The sequence below is a fragment of the Neolamprologus brichardi genome, chromosome 2, assembly GCF_056152115.1.
Source record: "Neolamprologus brichardi isolate AB-2024 chromosome 2, ASM5615211v1, whole genome shotgun sequence".
In the NCBI taxonomy this organism is placed as follows: domain Eukaryota; kingdom Metazoa; phylum Chordata; class Actinopteri; order Cichliformes; family Cichlidae; genus Neolamprologus; species Neolamprologus brichardi.
Genome location: NC_142105.1, coordinates 32,295,237 through 32,316,220, shown reverse-complemented (window position 1 = coordinate 32,316,220; position 20,984 = coordinate 32,295,237). Strand labels below are relative to the sequence as shown.

Below are 20,984 nucleotides of genomic sequence, written 5' to 3'. Positions count from 1 at the left end.
CTGACGGATGGACAGCACGTCCTGATCTGCTCTGTTTCCTCCTCGTCTGTGATGGATGCCTCGGGTCTGGTTTCTCACTGAGAGACAACATGGCCAAACAAACCGATTGCAGTGAAATCAGGCCTGACACACAAATGTATATAATAGAACAGGCTCTGATGGGTTTATCCGCCACCGCTCGCGTATACATACAAGGCCAGGCTCCACTTATCATGCCAAGGAGAGTAAGTGAGTCACACAGTTTGGGAAGTCTCCATCAGCCTGTGAGTAGTAATCGGGTCGTCTTCTGGTCACATGATCTGGCTGAAAGACGAGCAGGACTGCCTGGATGCCCATCTGGCTGCGACAGCTAATTGTTGAACTTCTGTGATTGCTGTAATTACTCACGGCGGGGGAAGGGATGCTCCTCAGTTAGTTTGTGGTGAAAGTAAAGTAACCTGTTCTGTCTGTGTTTGCTAGGTTAATTTGCATACTTCAGTTGTAGTTGGAGCTCAGTTTAAATCCACGTTTTCAGTTAGTAATGATGAAAAAGTGCCACTGGGACTGATGGGAGTAGCTTTAAATCAGAGGTATGTAGTTGGTAACTAAAATACAAAATTTTGCCCAGTTAATGTCAAGTCAGGAGGCTAAGGAAGTAATTATAATTCCTCCTGAGGGGGGTCATAATTGTGTGAACCAAATTTCATGGCAGTCTATCCAATAAATCCTCCGATATTTCCTCTTAAAAACGGCGACTTTGTAGTGGTGCAAGAAGAATTGTCAGGGGATGGCCAAATTCTGCAGAAGTCGCCATCTGGAATCAATGAATGTCTGTTCAATATGTCATGACAATCTAATATACACTGATCGGCCACTACATATAATATTGTGTAGGTTCGACTCATAGCACCAAAGTAGCTCTGATTGGTCAGGGCATAAACACAGGTCCAGATTTTGATCTGGGGAGTTTGGAGGCCATGGAAAGGTCCCTGGCTCTCTGTCATTTTTGGGGGGTTCAATAGACCGTTAAGGGAGGTTGCTGCCATCAGGGGGTGATATGGAGGACATGGGTTGTGTGTGTAAAGGTTTGGCGGCAATTTTTAGGTGGATGCGAGGTTTCAAAATAACATCCACAGGACATTTTCCAGGAGAAGATCGCATTGTTGAGAGAAAAACTTGTACTATTCACATCAACTGTCAGTGGTTTTGATGTTTTCATGTTTCCTAATGTCATTAGCAAGGACCCTCCCAACCCTGAATAAAATAAAAACATTTATCTATAATGAAACAACAAGCCAGCTCAGATGCTGTGATTTGGAGAACGCCTTACTTGCCAGTGGCTCCTTGGCCTGGCGGGTCGCTCTCATACCATCCAACAGATGCATAACATTCAACTTGTTATGGTGTTGGCTGCCATGTTTATAACTATCGATTTATTTTTAAATATCTAGCAGCAATGGATAAACATTAGCATTCATCTGAGTCGTATTTCTGGCCATCTGACAACTACAAACTGACGACTAACATCTGCTCTTGTTTTTGGCCTCATTTGTTGATCATTTTTCTGAAGTTCAGAAGTGAGACCACAGCCGAAACAATCCCCTTCCATTTGTATCTCTATAATTGCTTAAATGCCCCACATGCAGTGTTGGGGAGTAACGGAATACATGTACCGCCGTTACGTATTTAAAATACAAAATATGAGTAACTGTATTCTGTTACAGTTACCATTTAAAAAGGTGGTATTTAGAATACAGTTACTTTGTTGAAATAAATGGATTACACGGCGGTACTTCCCTGTTTCATATTGTGGCGGGTCAGGACTGTTTGGGTTTTGTTTGACAGCTACGTTCTGTTGTTCCAGGCGGCAGCGTTACAGTTGCCATGGTTACAGGGTGACGCTCTCTCTCTGCGTGTTTCCTGGGTGAGAGAGGCCGTTTTGTTGTTGTTGTTGTGCTAAGCTAACAGGCAGAATGCTACAGGTATAGCTCTAAAGAATGTAGCATCATAGGCAGTGTAGTCCGTGCTGCAGGGAGAATGGACTGCCATACCCGTTATGTGTCTGTGAGCGAGGGAGGGAGAAAAAGGAAAAGTACGAGCTGTCATCGAGCAGAAATGGGAGCTGGAAGCATGTAAATATAATAATAACCACTGCAGCCAAGAAGAGAGCCTGACGAGCCCAGTTGTAAGTAAGCTATTAAGACTCGACTGTACACCGTGTTCGTGTTTTCTTCCAAAAACAATAAGTTCTGTTGGAGCAGCCTTTCAACGCCTCTCTCTGTCTCTGCTAGCAAAGTTGACCCAGACAACAAAGTAAAGCTAGTTTTTGGCTACGAGCCCGACACGAACCCGCCGTATTAGCCAGAGGTCCCTTTACTACGGTTCGGAGCCGCGGACCTTCAGTAACAGTAATAAATCACAGCAATAGTACATTCATGTAGTTGTAAACAGCATGATAATATATTAAGTAATCCAAAGTATTCAGAATACGTTACTCTCATTGAGTAACGTAACGGAATACGTTACAGAATACATTTCAGGGCATGTATTCTGTAATCTGTAGTGGAATACATTTTAAAAGTAACCTTCCCAACACTGCTCACATGTCTATTTCTTCACATTTCCATGTCTCCACGTTTTTCTCAGTGTGTAACTCGGCCTCAAAGCAGTCTTCATTTAATGTGAAATGCAGTTTAACGCTGATAAGAAGGTTGCCATTTACCAAAGGTTGAAGCTCTTTGTTGTCTTGCTGAAGTGCTCCTCAACTGCTGTTCTTGAACTGAATATGAACACGAGGGCTCTAAAATGTTGTGGTATGGGATTATCACATTATCGGTAACAAAAGAATTCAATACACAAGCAATTTTGCAGATATATGTTCAATGAATAACTCCTTCTCTTTATTCCTGAAGATTTCAGAGCTACAAAAGGAGCTCGCTGAGCTCGAGAAGCATAACGAGGAATTGGAGGACGAGGTTGAAATGAAGAAGGCTGCATACATGGATGAGATTGCTGATCTAGAGGTATAACAGGAGAATGATTAATGCAGTTGAAACCTATATTCTGTCATTCAACTTCATCCTCTGCTGCTCTGTGTGGGTGTCATTAGGCGACTATAGATGAAATGAAGTGTCAGAAGGCCAATTTCCAAGAACAGAAGAAGGAGCAGTGTGAAGACTATAAGTTTCTGCTCACTCAGAAGATGGCCAGAGACATGGAGATTGCTGCTTACAGGTCAGATGGTTGATGTTTTTAATTATACTTAATAACAGACAACTCTGGCTTCAAAATGTAAGTAAAATTAGATAATCTAATCAGTTTTGCATTGTGATAATAGAAGATAGAACTTAAAAGTTTTGGTTGAGCTCAGGGTCAGGCCATGCAATGCTCATCTAACAGCTAAAGCTTGGCTAAAACGGAGTCATGCAACAGGACAATGATCCCATGACTGAAATGGCTAAAAAAAGTCATATAAAAACACGTTAACAGAGCTGTGGATACACGAATGCCTGCAAATCTCAGTGAACTGAAACAATAACTTAAAGAAGAGAAAAGGGACATTCGGAGAATGATAACATGGTTCTACGTGCTGTTGAATTAGGAAGTGTACTTTGCCTTTCACAGGACTGTAAGTCAGGTTACAATAGCAGCCTCAGAAGGGTATTCCAGATGTTCCTTTCCTCAGCAGCGTATTCCAGTTCTCTAGCATCCCAAGGCTCTCCCAGTCTAGACAAGATATCCAATCTCTCCAGAGATTTCTGGATCTGCTGTAGGGTGCGATCAGAGCTCCGAGCTCCCTCTGGATGTCTGAGCTCCTTGCTGTATCTCTGTAATCCCATTTTATATTACGGTGAATTATAGATGCAGTCTAGGCATCCATTACTAGTATGAAGTGATAATGCTCCGATTTACTCTCTTGTTTCAATACTCAAGGTTTTACAAGAGTAATCCACAAACCAACCACATCACATCGTGACAATATATTAATGTTGGATACAGTCTATAATGGAGTCGTATATAAATGGTTGCAATTTTGTATCCGTATAAAGCAACTTGTTACATTGTATATTCGATAGTTATTATTGGACTCTAATGTAATAATAAAACTGATAAAATGGTTCAAATGGTAAAATCGAATAATTTGATAGTTTATTAATTGTAATGCATTGCAGTTGATAATTAATTAATTCATAACTGATTTTAAGCATTTTCAATCATAACAAGGTCAGTATTCTGCTTTTTTTTGCAGATCATGTATTTCCGATATTGAGTTTATAGCAGTACTTTAATTTAACCTTAAAACTTAAAGCACTATGATGGACTGTAATGTACAAGTGCTTATGCACGCCTCTTTTGCACATTTTAAAATGAAGAGCTTGCATGAATATAAACCTCTGTGCCTTCACGATCCTCATTTCAGGGCTGCGGGTTGTTATTCTTAAGGGAGACCAATAAAATTTTACACACACACGAGAAGACTTTGGGATGACTTGGTTTAATTGTTAGTGAGACTGTCAGTCAAGAGGACAGCCGTGTCTGCTGGAGAAATATTCCAAGAAAAACACTGCATCATTTGATTTCAGTGATTAGTTTGTCATCCCCTGTTAAAGGTGCTGAAGTCATAAAGTCAGCTGCCGTAATATCTGATTGCAGTTAATATCTACAGACTGAGGCATACAGTGGATTCTCATCTCTGTGGTAGAGGCTAAAATGAAAACAGATGTCCGCCTCAATGCTCAAAAAGGTGCCACATAATATTTAAACATGTCAGGAGAAATGAGCTGTTCGGGGCAGAGCACATAATGGCCTTGAGACGATTTTATTAAACTGAAATTAGCTCAAAGCTCTGTTTACATTTGGAATTCTTCAAAGATGAGAAAACCACCAATATCCCAAAATCTTTACATGTTCGCCCTCTTTTTCTAAAAGCTCTACTGTGAATAATGCAAGGAGTGTTTCCACAAGATCCGGTGTATAAGCCCAGTATTGTCGAGCGACTCGTACAGTGCCACCTGGATATCCGTGATTTCCATTATAAGATATTCCTGAACACAAAAGGCTGACATCACGGGCCAACTGGGTTCACAGGAAATGTGCTGTGGTTTCCTGTGCGCGACCTTGAAGAAGTTTCATGTCATCCCCTCTGTTCATTGAGGTTGTTTAACCATCTGCCATCCTGGTATGTGGAGTGACGCACTTCAGCCGTCCCTTCCCGCTGCCACAGGCTTCCTCCTGGTCCTTCCATCACCCATCCAACTGCATCTGACCCCAGGGGGCCCCAATGCAGGCCTGAGCTCAGACCCTCAAAATACCTCATTAGAATGGGCAAAGAGGACCTCACACTGACAGCACTATGTGCTGGGCCTCTGCCAGCTCTTCTCCATGCCAGCCTGTTAATGTCAGTTCACCCCCCACCCACTCCGTACACACATTTACAGATTCGCCACAGTTTTAATTCTCTCTCATTACCCAGCAGACTGTCCCAAAGACACACGGGCGATGCCAACTTCTTTCCTTCCTTTCTTCATTTACTATATGTTTTGTCATCCGTGATTAAAGCCATGAATAAGAAATGAAAATGGGGATTGTTTATTCTCTCTGTGCCGTGGCAAACTGTCTGCAAAGAAGACCCTAATGACCCCGGGCTGCCGTTACTGGGTGGCTTATCGCCTGCGAAAGCACCCCAGAGCAGTTTGGGCAGATGCTCCCTACTTTTGCTTACTGCTAATGTGATCCATATTACACTGTAATTTTCTCTACTGTTCTTTGTGGTCTTCTCCTGCTGCTCCATGACACAGCAACAAGTAGCTCGTCTAAGGACAAGATCCTTTATTTACTTTACTATGCGGTTTAGTTTTTATATTACCGATATATCAAATGACTCCCCTCTTCCCCTTTTGAGCTTATTTTGTTTCAGTTTCTCTGCTCTCATCACCTGTGTTGGAGTTATGTAGAAAAAGCATAGAAAAGGTGCTTGTGTGAATGGGTAAAGTTGTATAAAGGGCTTTAAATGCCTATGTGCAATAGAAAAGTGCTATAGATTCATGGCCATGACTGTCATTGCAGTATTGGGCTTTTAATGAACTGTTGTTTCTATGAACTGTTGCTTTGCCTGGGTGGAATGGTTGTACAAAATATATCTTCAATGACTAAAATGGAATTGGAATTTATTTTGGTCTTTTTCAAAATCATACATACAGGCTTAAATATATGTATACACGCTCACTAATATTTGGTTAAATGTCCCTTAGCAAATTGCTCCTCAAACAGATACTTTTTGTAGCCATCAGCAAGCTTCTTGGCAGAATTGATAGAGTTCATTGAAATTGGTTGGTGTCCTGGCACAAGCTTGACTTTTAAGCATAGTCCACAAATTTTTTTCTTTAGGGTTGAGGCTGAGGCTTTGGCCATAGCAGAGGCTTAATATTAGCCTGTTCTGTCCGCTCTAAAACACCTTTTTATGTGTAAATGGGATCATTTTCCTCTTGGAACATCCAACTGTGTCAGCCGCCTGGCTGTTAATTTGAAGTAAAGTTGAAAACAGCCCCAGATTATAATGCTACCACCACCATGCAAGACAGTTGGCACAGCAGTCTTAGGCCGCGTTCACACTGCAGGCGAAAGCGCATCAAATCCGATTTTTCTGACCCTATGCGACCCATATCCGATCATGGTATGACAGTGTGAACGGCACAAATCCGATATTTTTAAATCCGATCTGGGTCACTTTCGTATGTGGTACCGAATCTGATATATAGCCGATGTTTTAGAAAGCGACTGCTGTTTGATGGTCATGTCGCATTAAATCTGTCTTTTACGTCACCGACACAAGACAGATGCCAATTATCAGCACCGGAGAAGACATCACAAACGCTTCCTGGCCATCCAGTGTAGATGTCAGTGAAACTGCTGGGAAGACAACGTTGGAGAAACGTGAACATTTTATTTGTACTGCATAATCTGCAGATTCTGACAGAAACCTGCAACTATCCTTTGAAGCACCGCTCCTCTCTAAAACAGCAATAAGGATCATTATTAGGTTATTCACATTATTATGTAAATAACAAAATAACTTAAAGCAAAAATTGGGAAACGTAAAGTCCGAAGTCTTTATATTAAGGGCCATCAGTCAAACAATATTGTTGTTCTGGGTCTAAACAGAGCGCGTTATGTGTGACGTCTTCTTTTGCGCATGCGGCCGCTTTGAGCGTTCACACTAGAGCGCGTTTGCTGTCGCATTTTATTTGTAGTGTGAACGAGCAGACAAAAAAAATCGGATTTGATCAAAAAATCGGAATTGAGCATCAAGACCTGCAGTGTGAACGTAGCCATAGATTTGAAAGCCTCGCCTTTACTTCTATGACTCTTGCCATTGTGGCCAAATTTGCCTTGTCTAAACATAAAATCTTTCTGCAGAAAAAATGTTTTTCCTGCAGAAAGATTCAGTCAAGCTTGAAGATGCTGATTTTGGAGCATGGGCTTCAATCTGGTTTGGTACCCTCTCAATTCATGATGATATAAAACTCACATCACTGTAGACAGTAATGCAGTTTCCAGTTCATGGCAGGCTTGAGCTTTAGTGGTTCTTAGGCTGTTTTTAATCATGCTAACCAATTTCCTCTCATCTAACAGTCTTCCTGTCTTCCGCCTGTCTGACCTACCACATTGACTTCACCCTTTTTGTGTATACAGTCAATGCAGTCGAGATTATCCTCAGAGATGAAAAACAGTGTTCAACTTAAATCCACATTAAATCCATTCAAGTGGAGAAAACCATGACTTCAAATTCTGACGGTACTCTATATGCTAGTTGTGGAACTGGCAGCTTTATAAGATGCTAATATGTCATGTTATATGAGAATAACATAAAATGACGGGATCACCTGGGTCACCACAGCAGCTGCTCAGCCATGGAAACACATAACACAAAGTTCCCGGTGCACAGTTTGTGTGCTGATGTTAGTGATGGAGGACGTTTGGAGCTCTACAGTTACTGAGTCAGCAGAGCAGTGAAGGCGTTTGTGCATCATGCCCCCTCAGCACTCGACGATCCTGCTTCTTTTTTCTATTACTTTAGTCTGAGTGCCTATGTTTCCTAACGTCTTCCGCTTTGCAATCATTTGCAGTTGATGATGAAATATCTAAAAGGAACGAATTTCACAAACTGACTTGTTGCAAAAGGAACTTCCTGTTTAGCGAGCTCATTTGAACTGCTTGATCTTTCACAAACGCTTGTACAGTCTGCCTGCATGGCTCGGTGTTCGATTTTAAACAAGTACCTTTAGCTTATTTGTGTAAACTCTTTTTAGGCTTTTATTGAAGTTAAGCATGTTATTAAATGAGTGATGAGCTGTTTACTTGGCTTGTCCGAACTAATGGAGTAACTGAGAAAATAATGTTCTATTCTGGATCTGCCAATATATGACTAATTAGTGAATGTCATTCCTGCTTCTGTGAGTTATAACCTGTGTGTTGTGTTTTTATGTGCTTCTGTTGTTCAGGAGTCTAGTGGAGGAAGAGGAGGAGAGACTGTGCATCCTGTGACTTAAGCTTGAGCAGATCAGCCGTCCTGACTGTGGTTGCGCTCCCCAACGCAGACAAAAGACAAACGCGTAAAAACAGACCCCAATTCTGCACTTCGATGAAGCTTAACGCGACGATTCGGCAATTTGAGCAGACGTAAACTTAGTATGACAGATTAATGCTGTCTGGAGGCCTACAGTAAGCCGGGCCATTGATTACAGGTTTCTGGCAGATGACCCTGATACTCCAAGAAAGATGGAGCTGTCTAAAACTGGTGGGGGCTGCGGGATGAGTGTGTATCCGTGCAGCGTCTGGAAGGGATGCTTCGTTAAGTGGGGTTTTATCTTTACCAGCTCTCTGATATGACTCATAAATGCTTTGTCCCCTCTTTGTTGAACAAGACTGACACGCAATCGTAGATAAACACACACACACACACACACACACACCCTCAACTGTGCGGCTCCGCGGAGTCATTCCCGCTCTGATATCACCTCGTCCATCACTCAGCCTCTGTCTGGCTCTTAACCTGCGACCCCGTCGCTGTTAACAAAGACAATGACGGCTCTCTCTTCGCTAACTAAAAGCGTTTCGCCTTCCCTTTGCTTTTTCAGCCATGCGTCTGAGTTGGTTTTGACGGCCGAGAGTCCAGCGTGCTGTGTTTGCTTTTCAAATGGTTCATGAAGTTGTTTTTCTGCAGCTCTTTCAAAATGAGCACCTGGATCTTTCCACAAGAAAAACTCTGTGTGATTAATCATTGCTTCTTTCAAAAGCAGTGTCCCAATTTGCTGTCGTTTCGGAAATAAGCATTCGGGAATACATTCCCTAGTAATCTTTTCCTTATTTTCTACACAATGTTAAAGCCGTCTGCGATAAATCATTTTTGGTTGCTGCCTCTGCACAAGCATCAAAATGTTCTTTAGATTTAAATTGAATAAAACTAGTTGCTTGAGAGATCAACCCACGCTGTGTGATTTCTTTTGTTAAAACTCCTGGTTCATGAGAACCTCTTGTGAATCCTCAGGCTTAAGACTTTCTCCCATACTGTAGAGCACAGTGATTTATGTTCAGTGAACCTTCTTCCATTCATCTTCATGCTTAACGTGAGATTTGCACATTCCCAGCAATTAGGGATCTCACAGGCTTGTTAGCTCTGCCACAAAGATGAAAAATGCTGCTAATAACTGATCAGATAAGATTAGCCACACTCCATGAACTTGAGCTCAGTGACTGGGGAAGTGGTTGTGTGGCATCGGTGACTTCTTTAAATGCCCCGACATGAAGAATGGATGGCTCAGAAAGGGTTTTCTCAGAGAATAGGAAACACAGGGGTTTTTTTCTTTCTAAAATTTAAAGCTTAACAACGTCCCAGTGCTTCCACAATATTCCTCATACTAAAAATGTAGCAGGAACTACACCCTAACATGCCATATTTTAGGAAAGTCACCCTCTTTCCTGGCCTTGTGCATTGTTGCTATGTACAGGATAAGTGATGCTGTACACATCCTTACCCATTTCCTCACACAGAACAACCATCGTTAGTGATTATGGAGTAATTTTCCTCCTGAAATGTAGAGCCAGGAAGACAGATGTAAAAAAAATGGGACTTTATTGAAAAGTAGTTCCATGTGCAAACATTGTGTGAAAAACATCAAAGAGGAAAACACAATACTCATAGAAAAAGATTCCCACAGCAGAACGTTATCCGGAAAACAAACTTGGAAAAAAAGCCTAGAAATAGAAGAGAAGGAGATCACTCTAAACTGAACTAGTTTTTCTCATCACTGATGCTTCCATACATGCTTAATGCTGTTAGCAAGTGATGCTAGTCTAATGAATCGGAGCTGGGGTGAATACAAATACACTTTTATGTTTTTAATTTAAATTTAAATCTGGTGCAGATGTTCTATCGTCATTATTAGCGTGTCTAAATAATCTAAACGTAAGCCCCACTCGTACAGTCCTATAGGCCAGTTGGTGACCAATTTCAAAATGGCTGGAATTAACAAATTACTTTGTTATGTGGGTGGTGCTGTATTCCTTAGTGACCAGTGGTTGATCTCTAGGTCTCAGTGACTTCACCTGATTTCATCATATAAAAACAGAAAACTATACTGTGCAAAAGTCTTGAGCCACCTGCTTTCGAGGAGCGAGACATTTTGATAATTAAAGTGCTCTTGATCTGTAGTTCACCAGGCTTTCTGCATGTCATTTTAAGTTTTGCTTTAGACATTGGCTGCTTTTTCACATATTTTTAGTCCCATTGTTGTACCTGATCATTTGTAAACATTTAAAGGAATTTTTTTTCATTTGTTAAGTTACTTCACAAGTCATTTACACATGAAAACACCTAAAAGACAACTTTTATGTGTATTTCCAAAGACCTATTAGCTGAAAAACTGGCATCTCTCAGGACACGGTGCAATGTGTGCTTAAAAAGTTTGAGGAAACTGCATAAGTGGAGAACAAAAGAAAAAGTGGCAATCCTAAAAATAACGATATAACCATCTAAAAGCATGTACAGCAGATGAACATCATCTTTAAGTCATGTCCTTAAGAAACAGGAAAAATACTCATGCTTGTATTTTATTTGCATTTATTTGTTTTCATTTGTTTGCTTTTAAAGTCACTACATCAGCGCTAACATTGACAATTACATAACATTTTTATTAAACACATGTTTGGTTGTTATGGTTCCTCGATAAAAAGCTCAACTAATTACAATAATTGAACTGGACTTCTCCATGTTTGTGCTGTTAGCGCCACTTTAATGGAGTTATTTAACATAATATGTCATTTCCTCTGTGTTACAGACCATCCAAGGAGACTTTGTTTGACTTTTAGTCTGTCATGTTCTTTTAGTTTTACCATTTTCTTAGTTAATTTGCTATAATTTGTGACTGTGTTGCACTTGTGTGGTTTATTTTTGCCTGCTAACCAAGCTAGCTATCGTTAGCTAATAACCTAGCACTGCACCCTTTCATCCAAACACAGTCACTTCTTACTAACAGAACTTCAGCACTAAGGCCTCAAAATCAATGGATGTTTATGCAGTCTATCGTTAACATGAGTCATTCCTGTGTTCCCAGGGTCCTACGTTCTCCAGATTTATGTGGTACATAACCGGAACATGACAAGAGATCCTGTGTTCCCAGGGTACTGATGCATGTTCCCTAGCTTTATAGCATATATTCAGAACCTGAAAAACACATTACCCAGGTCTGTATGCATTTATGACATGAGCTTTTGTGGGAAGTGCTGGGATTTTGATAGCCACCGGTGTGTATATAGTTGTTTTAACACTACCCCCAACCCCCAAGAAGTAAAAATATTCAAGGAGAGGAGTAATGAAATCTTTTAACTTAAACTGAGTCAAAATGAAGAATTGTAATGGGAAATATGGCACCCGTAAATACAGATATGCTCCATTATGCTAACAGCTGCTCCTTAGCGTCATTTTGTTTGTTTTTTTAGACTAAAATGCGTAAATTCAGTCGAATAATAAATTAAACCAATGCAATGAACAACCACAATTAAACAAAAGAATGACCCACAAATAAAGAAAATACTCCATAGGTAGAAAAATAAACACAACTCATGATGACTTAACTCTGATCAAATACCAATAAATAAACATTATCCTGAGGTCGGTCAGCAAACCCACCGAGATGCTTGACAAGGTCCACTGGAGCTTTTAAAGGTTGTTTGCCTTTGGAAAGTTGGTATTTTCACCTTCTTTTATAACACAATTAAGTATTTCAAAGGCTCTTGATATTTGGAGAGCAGTGACCTCTGTGCTCCTCTGTATTCTTTCGCCCCCATCACACGTCCCTGACAACTGAGAAAAATGTGCATTAACCCCTCAAAGCTGGTCGGTGACACTGCATGGCCCGGGGCAGGCACCTCTCCTCCTTGAAGCCGGACAATTTGATTTGGAGGTGGAGACTTTCAAAGCTGAGTCATGGATCAGCAGTCAGCGAGTGGCTTTGCCTTTTTCTTTTTCTCCCCTTGATGGTTGTTTTGGATGAGGGGCTTTGAGAAAGCTGCAAAAACCTGACCGACACCAACAAGTAAAGAAGCCACTGCTGGGAATAACTGAAGATTTGGTCACTTTGGTGTGAGATCGAATGCTTCGGTGTGATTTTGGTGAAAGACGTCATTATACACAACATAGACTGTGTGAATCAAGTTCACATGGTGCAGGAATGTCTTTAAATCAAGAGTGGCAGAGCTCGGCTGATAAATTATGACACCCGAGCTCGCTGTATCAGTCGACATATCTTCAATGCGCAGCAGAGGAATCTGATTAAGGCCTGAGGTAATGGAAACCAGGGTCAGCTTGTACAGCTCAGCTCAGCTGTCACCTACACATAGGTATTCCCAAAATACTCATATCCCTTCAGGTTCAGTCAGATAAATAAACACTGTCCTCACTAAGGACAAAAGTAATTTTTTAAAGTCTCTTCATGGCAGCTTGAATGTACCAAACCAATCTGGTGTTTAGAAAGCAAATAAATAAGAGAAGACGGGGTTGGATCAAGGAAGAAAATAAGAACAGTAAAAATAAACAAAGGAGAAAGAGCTATTGAGAAAGTATTTCCTTAACAAGAGGGGAACAAATAATAAATTATGGGGCCCCTCTCCCTTGAGGCTGGACTGGCATGCCTCAGGGTGTAAGGAAGTGGGCATCCTTCTCTTTTTATAGGGGTCGCGGACAGGCCTCCACTGTGGGAGCATCACATAACACAAGGACAGAGCCCTGAGAGAAAACGGCTTAAAGGAATGTTTGCGCACACAAACACACAGACCGAGCTCGTCACAGAGTTTATAAGCCGTGCAGCGCTGAATGAAGACGGTGACTGCGTAACCCTCGTGCCCCTCATCGTGTCATCACTGCAGTTTCTCCTCTTCTCATATCTGCAGTCCCACTTGGCCTGTATAACTGAGAGGCTGCTGACAGCCATGACCCCACATTTACCCCACACTCCCCTCACTTCTGTCCCAAAGCAGGTGGCAAACACCACCAGCATGACACTCTTCATCTTGATTTGCTGTCTATGGTCATTTTTGATACGCCATGACATCGTGAGATAAAGGAAAGTAGCTTTTTAAAAGTTTCCTCAAACTCCAAGCGGTGTGTTCGTCACAGCCAAAGTTGATAAAAGCTTCTGTTTTGTCCCAAATGAATCAACTTCACGGGGCATGCTGTATGGAAGTGGATAAAAGCCTGGCCTACAGGGCACAGCCAGGATTTGTATTCCATACGCATTAAAGCATGCTAGCACTTTTTAAGCATAGCGACTTTATTTTCAGCTTAGGGCTTACACAGATCCAACCATTTGCTATATTGGATTCTTGGCAGATGGTCTGCGAGGATCTTGGCCACCCTTGAATTTAGTTCTCATGTTAAGCTTGACCGTGTCAGTAAATGGGCTGCTCCCTGCACTTACCCTAAATATAGGAACTTACATCGTGGTTGTAATGGTTTCTTATCAGTTGGGGGGAAAAGTACGTATGACATAGTTGCTGATATAAGTCTTCCCACCTGCTTTAACACTAGCACTGATTATTTTCCTGGAATTTCTTTGTTGATAGCATACAGCAGTCTGCAGTGAGTGCACATTAATGCACTACATGAATGAACAGAATTAACAAAAATACTGTTGTCTACTACTAAAGCATTTTATTTAAAGTTAATTTGACCTGCTTTTGTGCAGCACGGTGGTTAGTATTGTTTCCCCAAAGAACAATTGTCCTGGGTTTAAGTCTACTGGCTGAGGTCTTTCTGTGTGGAGTTTTCAAGACCCCCCTGTGCATCTATGGGCTTCTCCCAGAGACATGCATGTAAAGTTACCTGGTGATTCTAATTTGGCCATAGGTGAGAATGGCTGTCTGTTATGGAGACCACAGGACATCCAAAGTTCTTGTGACAAAATTCCCATTTTGTTGCCTTTGAAGTTGTTGGTTTAAAGAAAGGTCGATCACTTGCAGTCAGTTAGGATTTTCAAAGTGGCTTTGGTGCATCAAGACAGCAATTAGATTCAGTCTATTATCAGTCTGTGATTGAATGGGATTAAGTTGGCAATTACTTGCAGTCTCTTTGGGTTAATACGATGATTAACTGTGAAAAATTGACAAAAATCGCAAATCTGTTGCCATCTACATACAAAAACCCCAAAAAATATCAAAAAAATCATATTAACTATATTCTGCTTCTTCTCTTTGAAGTTGAGTACAACAAAGAGAGTTAATTTGAGTCAAAGAGAGACAGTGCAGACACATTTCTCTCATTGCCACAGTCAAAGAATGATTACAAAGTCCTGGCAGCCTGTCTCCATTTATATCCATTTGTAAAGCATTTGGTAATTATTTGTAAATATCCACCAATATGAGAGTGACTGCTGTCACTTTGGCTATGTTCACACGTACACGGGTATTTTTGAGAACGGAGATTTTCCGTTTTCATTTTAAAAAATAATCCCGTCCACACGTAAAGGCAGAAATGAAGGAAAACGCTGCTAGGAACATGCCAAAGCAGCAGGTGGCGCTATATTCATAACCGTGCAGAAATGTTGGCCAATCAGAAGTCTAGAAGCCTCGGCGGGAAATAGTAAACAAAGCTGGGCCATAGAAGCAGAACCGAGTCGTATGTGTGGAGGGACAGTAACTGTGTGTGTATGTAAGCATTTAAACACTGCAGAGAGAACAATTAACAGTAACAGTATTGTAGAAATTCATTTCACCGAAACAATAACGTGGCGCACAGTGTGACGTCAAAAAAGGCGCACACCTTTGACGCTGCATTTTTTCCTTTTTTCTCGTCCACACCTAAATGCAAAAACGGAATTTTAGAAAATATCCACCCTGGCCGGAGTTTTTAGAGATCTCCGTTTTCAGTGACCGAAAACGCCGTTTACGTGTGGACGAAAGGTGCAAACGCATAGAAAAATCTGCGTTTTCAAAAATACCTACATGTGGATATAGCCTTTGAGTTTAGAGACAGGCTGCCTCTCACCAGGTGACCTTTGCAGTTGCCTAGTGTTTAAAACTAGTACTCAAATATTTATCCAGAGGTTGAGGCTGCTGCATGCTCAATTTCTGGGCAACTTTGTTGCAAACTTCTTGGCTGGAGCTACTTGAAATCATCAGGCAATCATGGATCGTCCATAGTCACAAGGAGGTTGCTGTCCTTTTTTCACTCTATTTTGACTAAGCCTTTGTGAGTGATGAACTGTCTAGAGAAAATACCTGGAAACACAGTATCCTCATCTAAAAGGTAGTGCTAGTTATCTTAAGGCATGCTAAATTATGCAGCTAAGGAAATCCCCCCCCCCCAAATGGATTCTGTTCGTCTGAACGTTGTGTCTTATCAGTGGGAGAAATGTCTCGTCACTCATTCAAGTGACTTCTTCAGTCTCAGCTGACTGCATGCCTCCACAACCTTATAAACAGTACATTTGCATAATGACTGAAACTAGAAGCGGTGAATAAACAATGGTCTGTGAGGTCCGTTTTCATGATCATTAATATGCAAATTGTCACTGATCAGTGGTCAGGACAGTTTGCATTACGTCATTATGCAAATATAACTTGGATGCAAAAGTCACTTGGATGAGTGACGAAACTGAAAACGCATCGTCCAGATGAACAGAATCAATTTTTTAGGACTAGTGCTAGTTAGTGTGTCGCTAACTTGTCTGTCATCCATTTAATGAATTGGTAGCATAAAGTGGGTTTTCAGAGCTTGAAAATAGCTGCTGATAACAGTGAGATTGAAGCAAAGCAATACAGTTATAAATCAAAACAAGACCCTAAAAGACACTGATGTCAAACTAACAAACTGAAAGATGCTAAAAGGCTCTATAAAGCTAAAATACAAAATATGGCTGTTGCTATAAGTATGCCACTTTGTCAGTGCAATCAACACCTTTCAAGTAGCGGTCCTTAATAAAGACGTGTTGGGATTTACATGATTTGCAAAGAGCCTATAAAAACATTTATTTTTGTTACAATCTGTTTATTTTTTTTAGCCTCAAAACCAATTTCTCTTCCAGTGCCCCTGACGACTCGGAGCCAGAGCACCAGTAGTCCAAACTATTATAATTTGTGCTGGGAGTAAGAAATCACATGTGCCACAGTTTATGTCAGCAGCGGTAGCCTGAAGCAATGGCTGGTTCAGAATTTGGAACAAACTACGAAATCATTTTCTTTGCACACCATTCATTCATCTTTCCCCCCCTCGACACCCAGACATCTCAGGCCTGCTTCCTCTCAACCTGACATCAGCGGCAGGTAAGCAACATTTTCCATTCCTGGATCACATGCAGGTTTTTAAAAGTGTATTTTAACATACATTAAAATGTAATCTTTAAATGATTTCCACATCTTGAACAGAAATCTTGATAAAAACCTCCTGGTGTCACCTAAAGGACAACAACATGGACCAAATTAAGATGATATTAAGTAAGTTATCCACCAGTTTAATCTTGGAAGTGTCATCCAAATGATCTAAAATGGGAGGACACTTTACATCCTCCTCATCTTTGATGTATTCTATTACAAAGTTCCCTGTTTGTTCAACTTCACTCCTGAAAACCTGCGTTCATAAGTGACCATTAGATGGATGGTTGAGTGTTCAGCCACCAGTGAGCTTCAGTAGAGCTACTTAAGGGCCATATTGCCCTTGTGCCGCTTCAGCTTGGAGGCTCACCAGAGGACCTGTCAGGTCTGCGATGTTTTACAGCTCAGTTTGCAGACAAAACACCTCACAACCAAATCCCCTCAACAACATCTGCTGCCAATTTAGCGGAGGCATTCCTGCAGTCTGTGCTGTTTAATATTCACAGGGGTTAGGATCTGCTGGTACAAGGGTAGCCGGGGACGATGGAGGATGGGGCGTGGGGGGAACAGCTTCTAAAATCCTTTGGTCCATGGTCCAGACATGGCAAAAAATGAGGGGTTAACAAAGAGTGAGCTGGAGCAGGGGCAGGTTAACTGGGCTAATTTGCAGGGATAATAATGGTGTTCGAGCAAGGCCTTTGGGGAGCAGCACAGTGGAACACAGACCTGACGTGCAACCACACAGGAAGTTTACAACATGGCCCGGCAAATCAAAATGTATTTAATCATCAAACGAGCAATGAGGAGCTGGCAGCAAGGCCAGAGCCAGCAGCCATCCTGAAGATGAAGACAAATGTTTGGAGACGGGGGCCAGACAGAGCGCCAGATCTGCACCTCAAAGATTCAGAGCGCTCGAAACCCTTGATTTTATTGGCCAACTCTAAGCACAACATGTCAGAGGTGCATATTTTCTCCTACTTCGCTAGTAGCCTAGAGCGTGGTATGAACAGTATAGGGCACGTTATACATGTGTTTAATTAATCCCATGTGAGTATCCAAAAACATCTCATACCATGAAATGAACAATAGACCTGGATGCATTGTATTTTATTCGCTTCAATCAATGCATCTGGTAAACAAAGCAGCACATATGTGCTGCCTGGCTGAGTTAAGAGAGAGTAATAACCCAGTTAATTGATAATTAGAGCCATGACCTGCTTAAAAACGGCCACACATTGTCCTTGTGAATTTTTATGGATGTATCCCAGGCATCGCTAACTTTAGAAAGAGAAAAAAACTCAAACGAGCTTTCTCGCTGGAGGAAGTTTATCTGTTTGTGGTTATTTCTGTGAGAAAATATATTTGTGTGTGTGTGTGTGTATTATGTTTCAGGAAATATAATACCTTGCAAAGAAGGAAACCTTCATATGAGAACAATAACACACAAAAAAAACGAAAATACTGAAGCTCAGCGGTTTTATTTTCCGTGGGATGCTGCATTTGTGAGAATATTTATTTTTCATTATGTGTAGAAACTAATAACTCCCTGGCTGTTTGGGGGTGGAATGGGAATTTATGTAAAAATAAATCTGTATATATTTTTACTATGTGTCATCGTTCCCAAACGACGGCGCCCACCCTGGTGGGTCAATGGTATTTCAGCACAATCGGGGCTGTCTAATGAAAGGGTGGCGAGGATCGTGCAACACCTCTGTAGCTCCCTCGATAAAGGACACCTTTTGCCATGGCAACTGCATAAACATCTGTCTTCCCATTGAAGAGAAGGTCCGTAGAGAATAGTGAAGGCTGCAATTTATTATATATAAGGCTCTCATTGTGTCTGTGTCTGTGTGGTTAGTGGGCCAAGAGAGCTGCAGTTATGGTGAGACAATCAGATATCGTATTTTGCAGAGTGCAGTGCGAGCTGTGCTCAGTTTTGGACATGTGTGATGTGGATATTTACAAAATCTGATGGCAGGAGCGAGCAAATGATGTGCTGTTAAAGCACAAGTGCGGGCTTGTTCACTTATTTAAAGAGAGTCAGATGAGAACATTGATGCAACTGTATTGTCTGTGTGGTTAATCTGAAACTACAGCCAGAAGTCATAGACTGACACAGCCACTGTTTACATCACTTATTAGTTTGTTAAGTTGTATTTAGTGTCCGCACTTTGGCCAGCACTGCGTTGGTTCTTTCTGAGCCATATTTGGACAAGAGGGTGGAGCGCTAAGTTATCAGCTAATGCAAGCACGCTATGCAGGTACCATAAAATGTGTGGACACACATTTTTGTTAGTGCTAGGCTGATCAGATCCGAAGAAACCAAATGTGGGGCAAAGACGTTGTTTGAGTCAAGAATGCTGGGAGGTATTCAAATATATTATATTTAAATGTATTACGGGAGGGATTGGCATACTTTTTGTTTTAGCCTATGTGAATATTTTAGTCATTTTAGTGTTTAGGATAAAGACAAACTCTGGTTCTCAGCTTCATTTTATTTGTGGTAGTTTTCATCACATTCAACAAAATTTGCAAAGCTTGTGACTTAACCTTTAACACTCCATGATCAACACAAGATTAGAAGTAAATATAATAAATGGCCATATGACCAGTCAAAATGTGTCTCAAGGTGTGGGTCAGGGGGGCAAGAAATAAAAATAAATTGTACAGTCCTACTCAAAGGGGGATATCTGGTCACCTTAGATAGTATTCCACATTAGTTATTCCCAGTTAGCATTCACTTCCAAACGTTAAGCTATACAAAAAACTGAAAACAATAAGTTGTTATAAAAAACCCAGGCTTTGTGTAGTTATTATGGAGGCTTTTTAATGCTGTAAATGATGGAATATTAACACTATAGCCCAGAGTAACTGACTACAGATAGTGGAAAAGATGGGAATCAATCTTTGGTTAAAAGTTTGGTTCTGAAGCCTTGAGATGAACTTTTTTACTGTCACCGTTTTGGTGTTTTACAATCAAATGTGATGAGTGATAGAGGATCTGACTGTGCAGTTGCATACTTGCTGGCTAATGATTTGTCAGTCACAAGTCATTAGTTAATGAGCATACCCCAGATAATCCTCCTTTCTCAAATCTTCAAGAAAATGGACTTATCATTTTAGTCACTCATACACATCACATAAGTGTTTATTGAGGTAATGTCCGGGGGCTATTTTCCAATTAAATTCTTTAGGGATGTAAATATTTTGGAATTTTTTTTATTTCCACTCTATTCTCAGACACAAATATGTCCTTTCCTTCTTTTATCTAGGTTTTGCAAACATGTGACCACTAACCATTATGGATATTAATGATCCATTCTGATCTTGTGCCAATCATGGTCACAGTGTACCTAGAGGCTGGTCTGCAACCACTGTTCATGAGGGAAAAATAAGTATTCCCAAATGGTTGCAAGTGTTTGATGGAGGTTGATGGCAGTCATTGGAAAAATGATTTCCAAAGCCTCACACAGGTCTACAGGCTGGTCAGAGCCAACCACCTGTCAGACAGGTAACAAGTATATTCCCAATACGCTGGGAATGACATGACATCATGCAAAGTGTGCATGGTGTCATGTGAAAAACTTCAATACAGTCCACATTTTTGACTCACTTTTGGACTCAGCCTCAAGTGGCCACTGGAGGAACTACAGTTATACTGGCTTCCTCTTTCATCCCCAGAAGCTGCCGCTTCTTATCATTAAGACTAAAAACTAGAAAATGGCTAATCTAGCTCTATCCACAGGTAAGGAAATATGCATTCAAGCAAATCTAAAACTCGTTGTCTAAAGCTTTTCACATTTTATTAAATTTGGTTTAATTCCTGGCATTTTTTCATTTTAGCCAGCGCCAGTCTGTTTTTATTTGGTTGCAGTCGGTCTGCATACAGATATGACAGCGGTATCAGTTCACTCATCTGATTCTGTCAGAAAAAAAAGGTAGTACATAATATATCTCGGGCCTTTTTTTAATCCTACTGTTTTGATGTGAGTTGCAAAGTTTTAGTTTTTAGTTTGATTGTAGAAATGTTTGCCTTCTTTTGAATATAATAGACATACATCTGTATTACGTCAGCGTACTAAAGGAAGTATGTGACTAGATAATAGAGGAGCTCATCTGAGGGTTTATGTTTACTGCCTCGC

General features: G+C 40.9%; 1 protein-coding gene across 1 annotated transcript in view; it reads left to right on the top strand.

Moving 5' to 3' along the window:
- The window catches only part of vimr2 (vimentin-related 2), a 29,154-nt gene extending 19,703 nt beyond the window's left edge, over window positions 1-9,451 (top strand). The window contains exons 8-10 of the mRNA XM_006781207.3: window positions 2,892-3,002; window positions 3,089-3,213; window positions 8,481-9,451. Of these exons, the coding sequence (XP_006781270.2) occupies window positions 2,892-3,002; window positions 3,089-3,213; window positions 8,481-8,523 (279 nt within the window). The 3' untranslated portion in view covers window positions 8,524-9,451. The remainder of the gene's footprint in view (window positions 1-2,891; window positions 3,003-3,088; window positions 3,214-8,480) is intronic.
- Window positions 9,452-20,984: the final 11,533 nt, after the last annotated feature.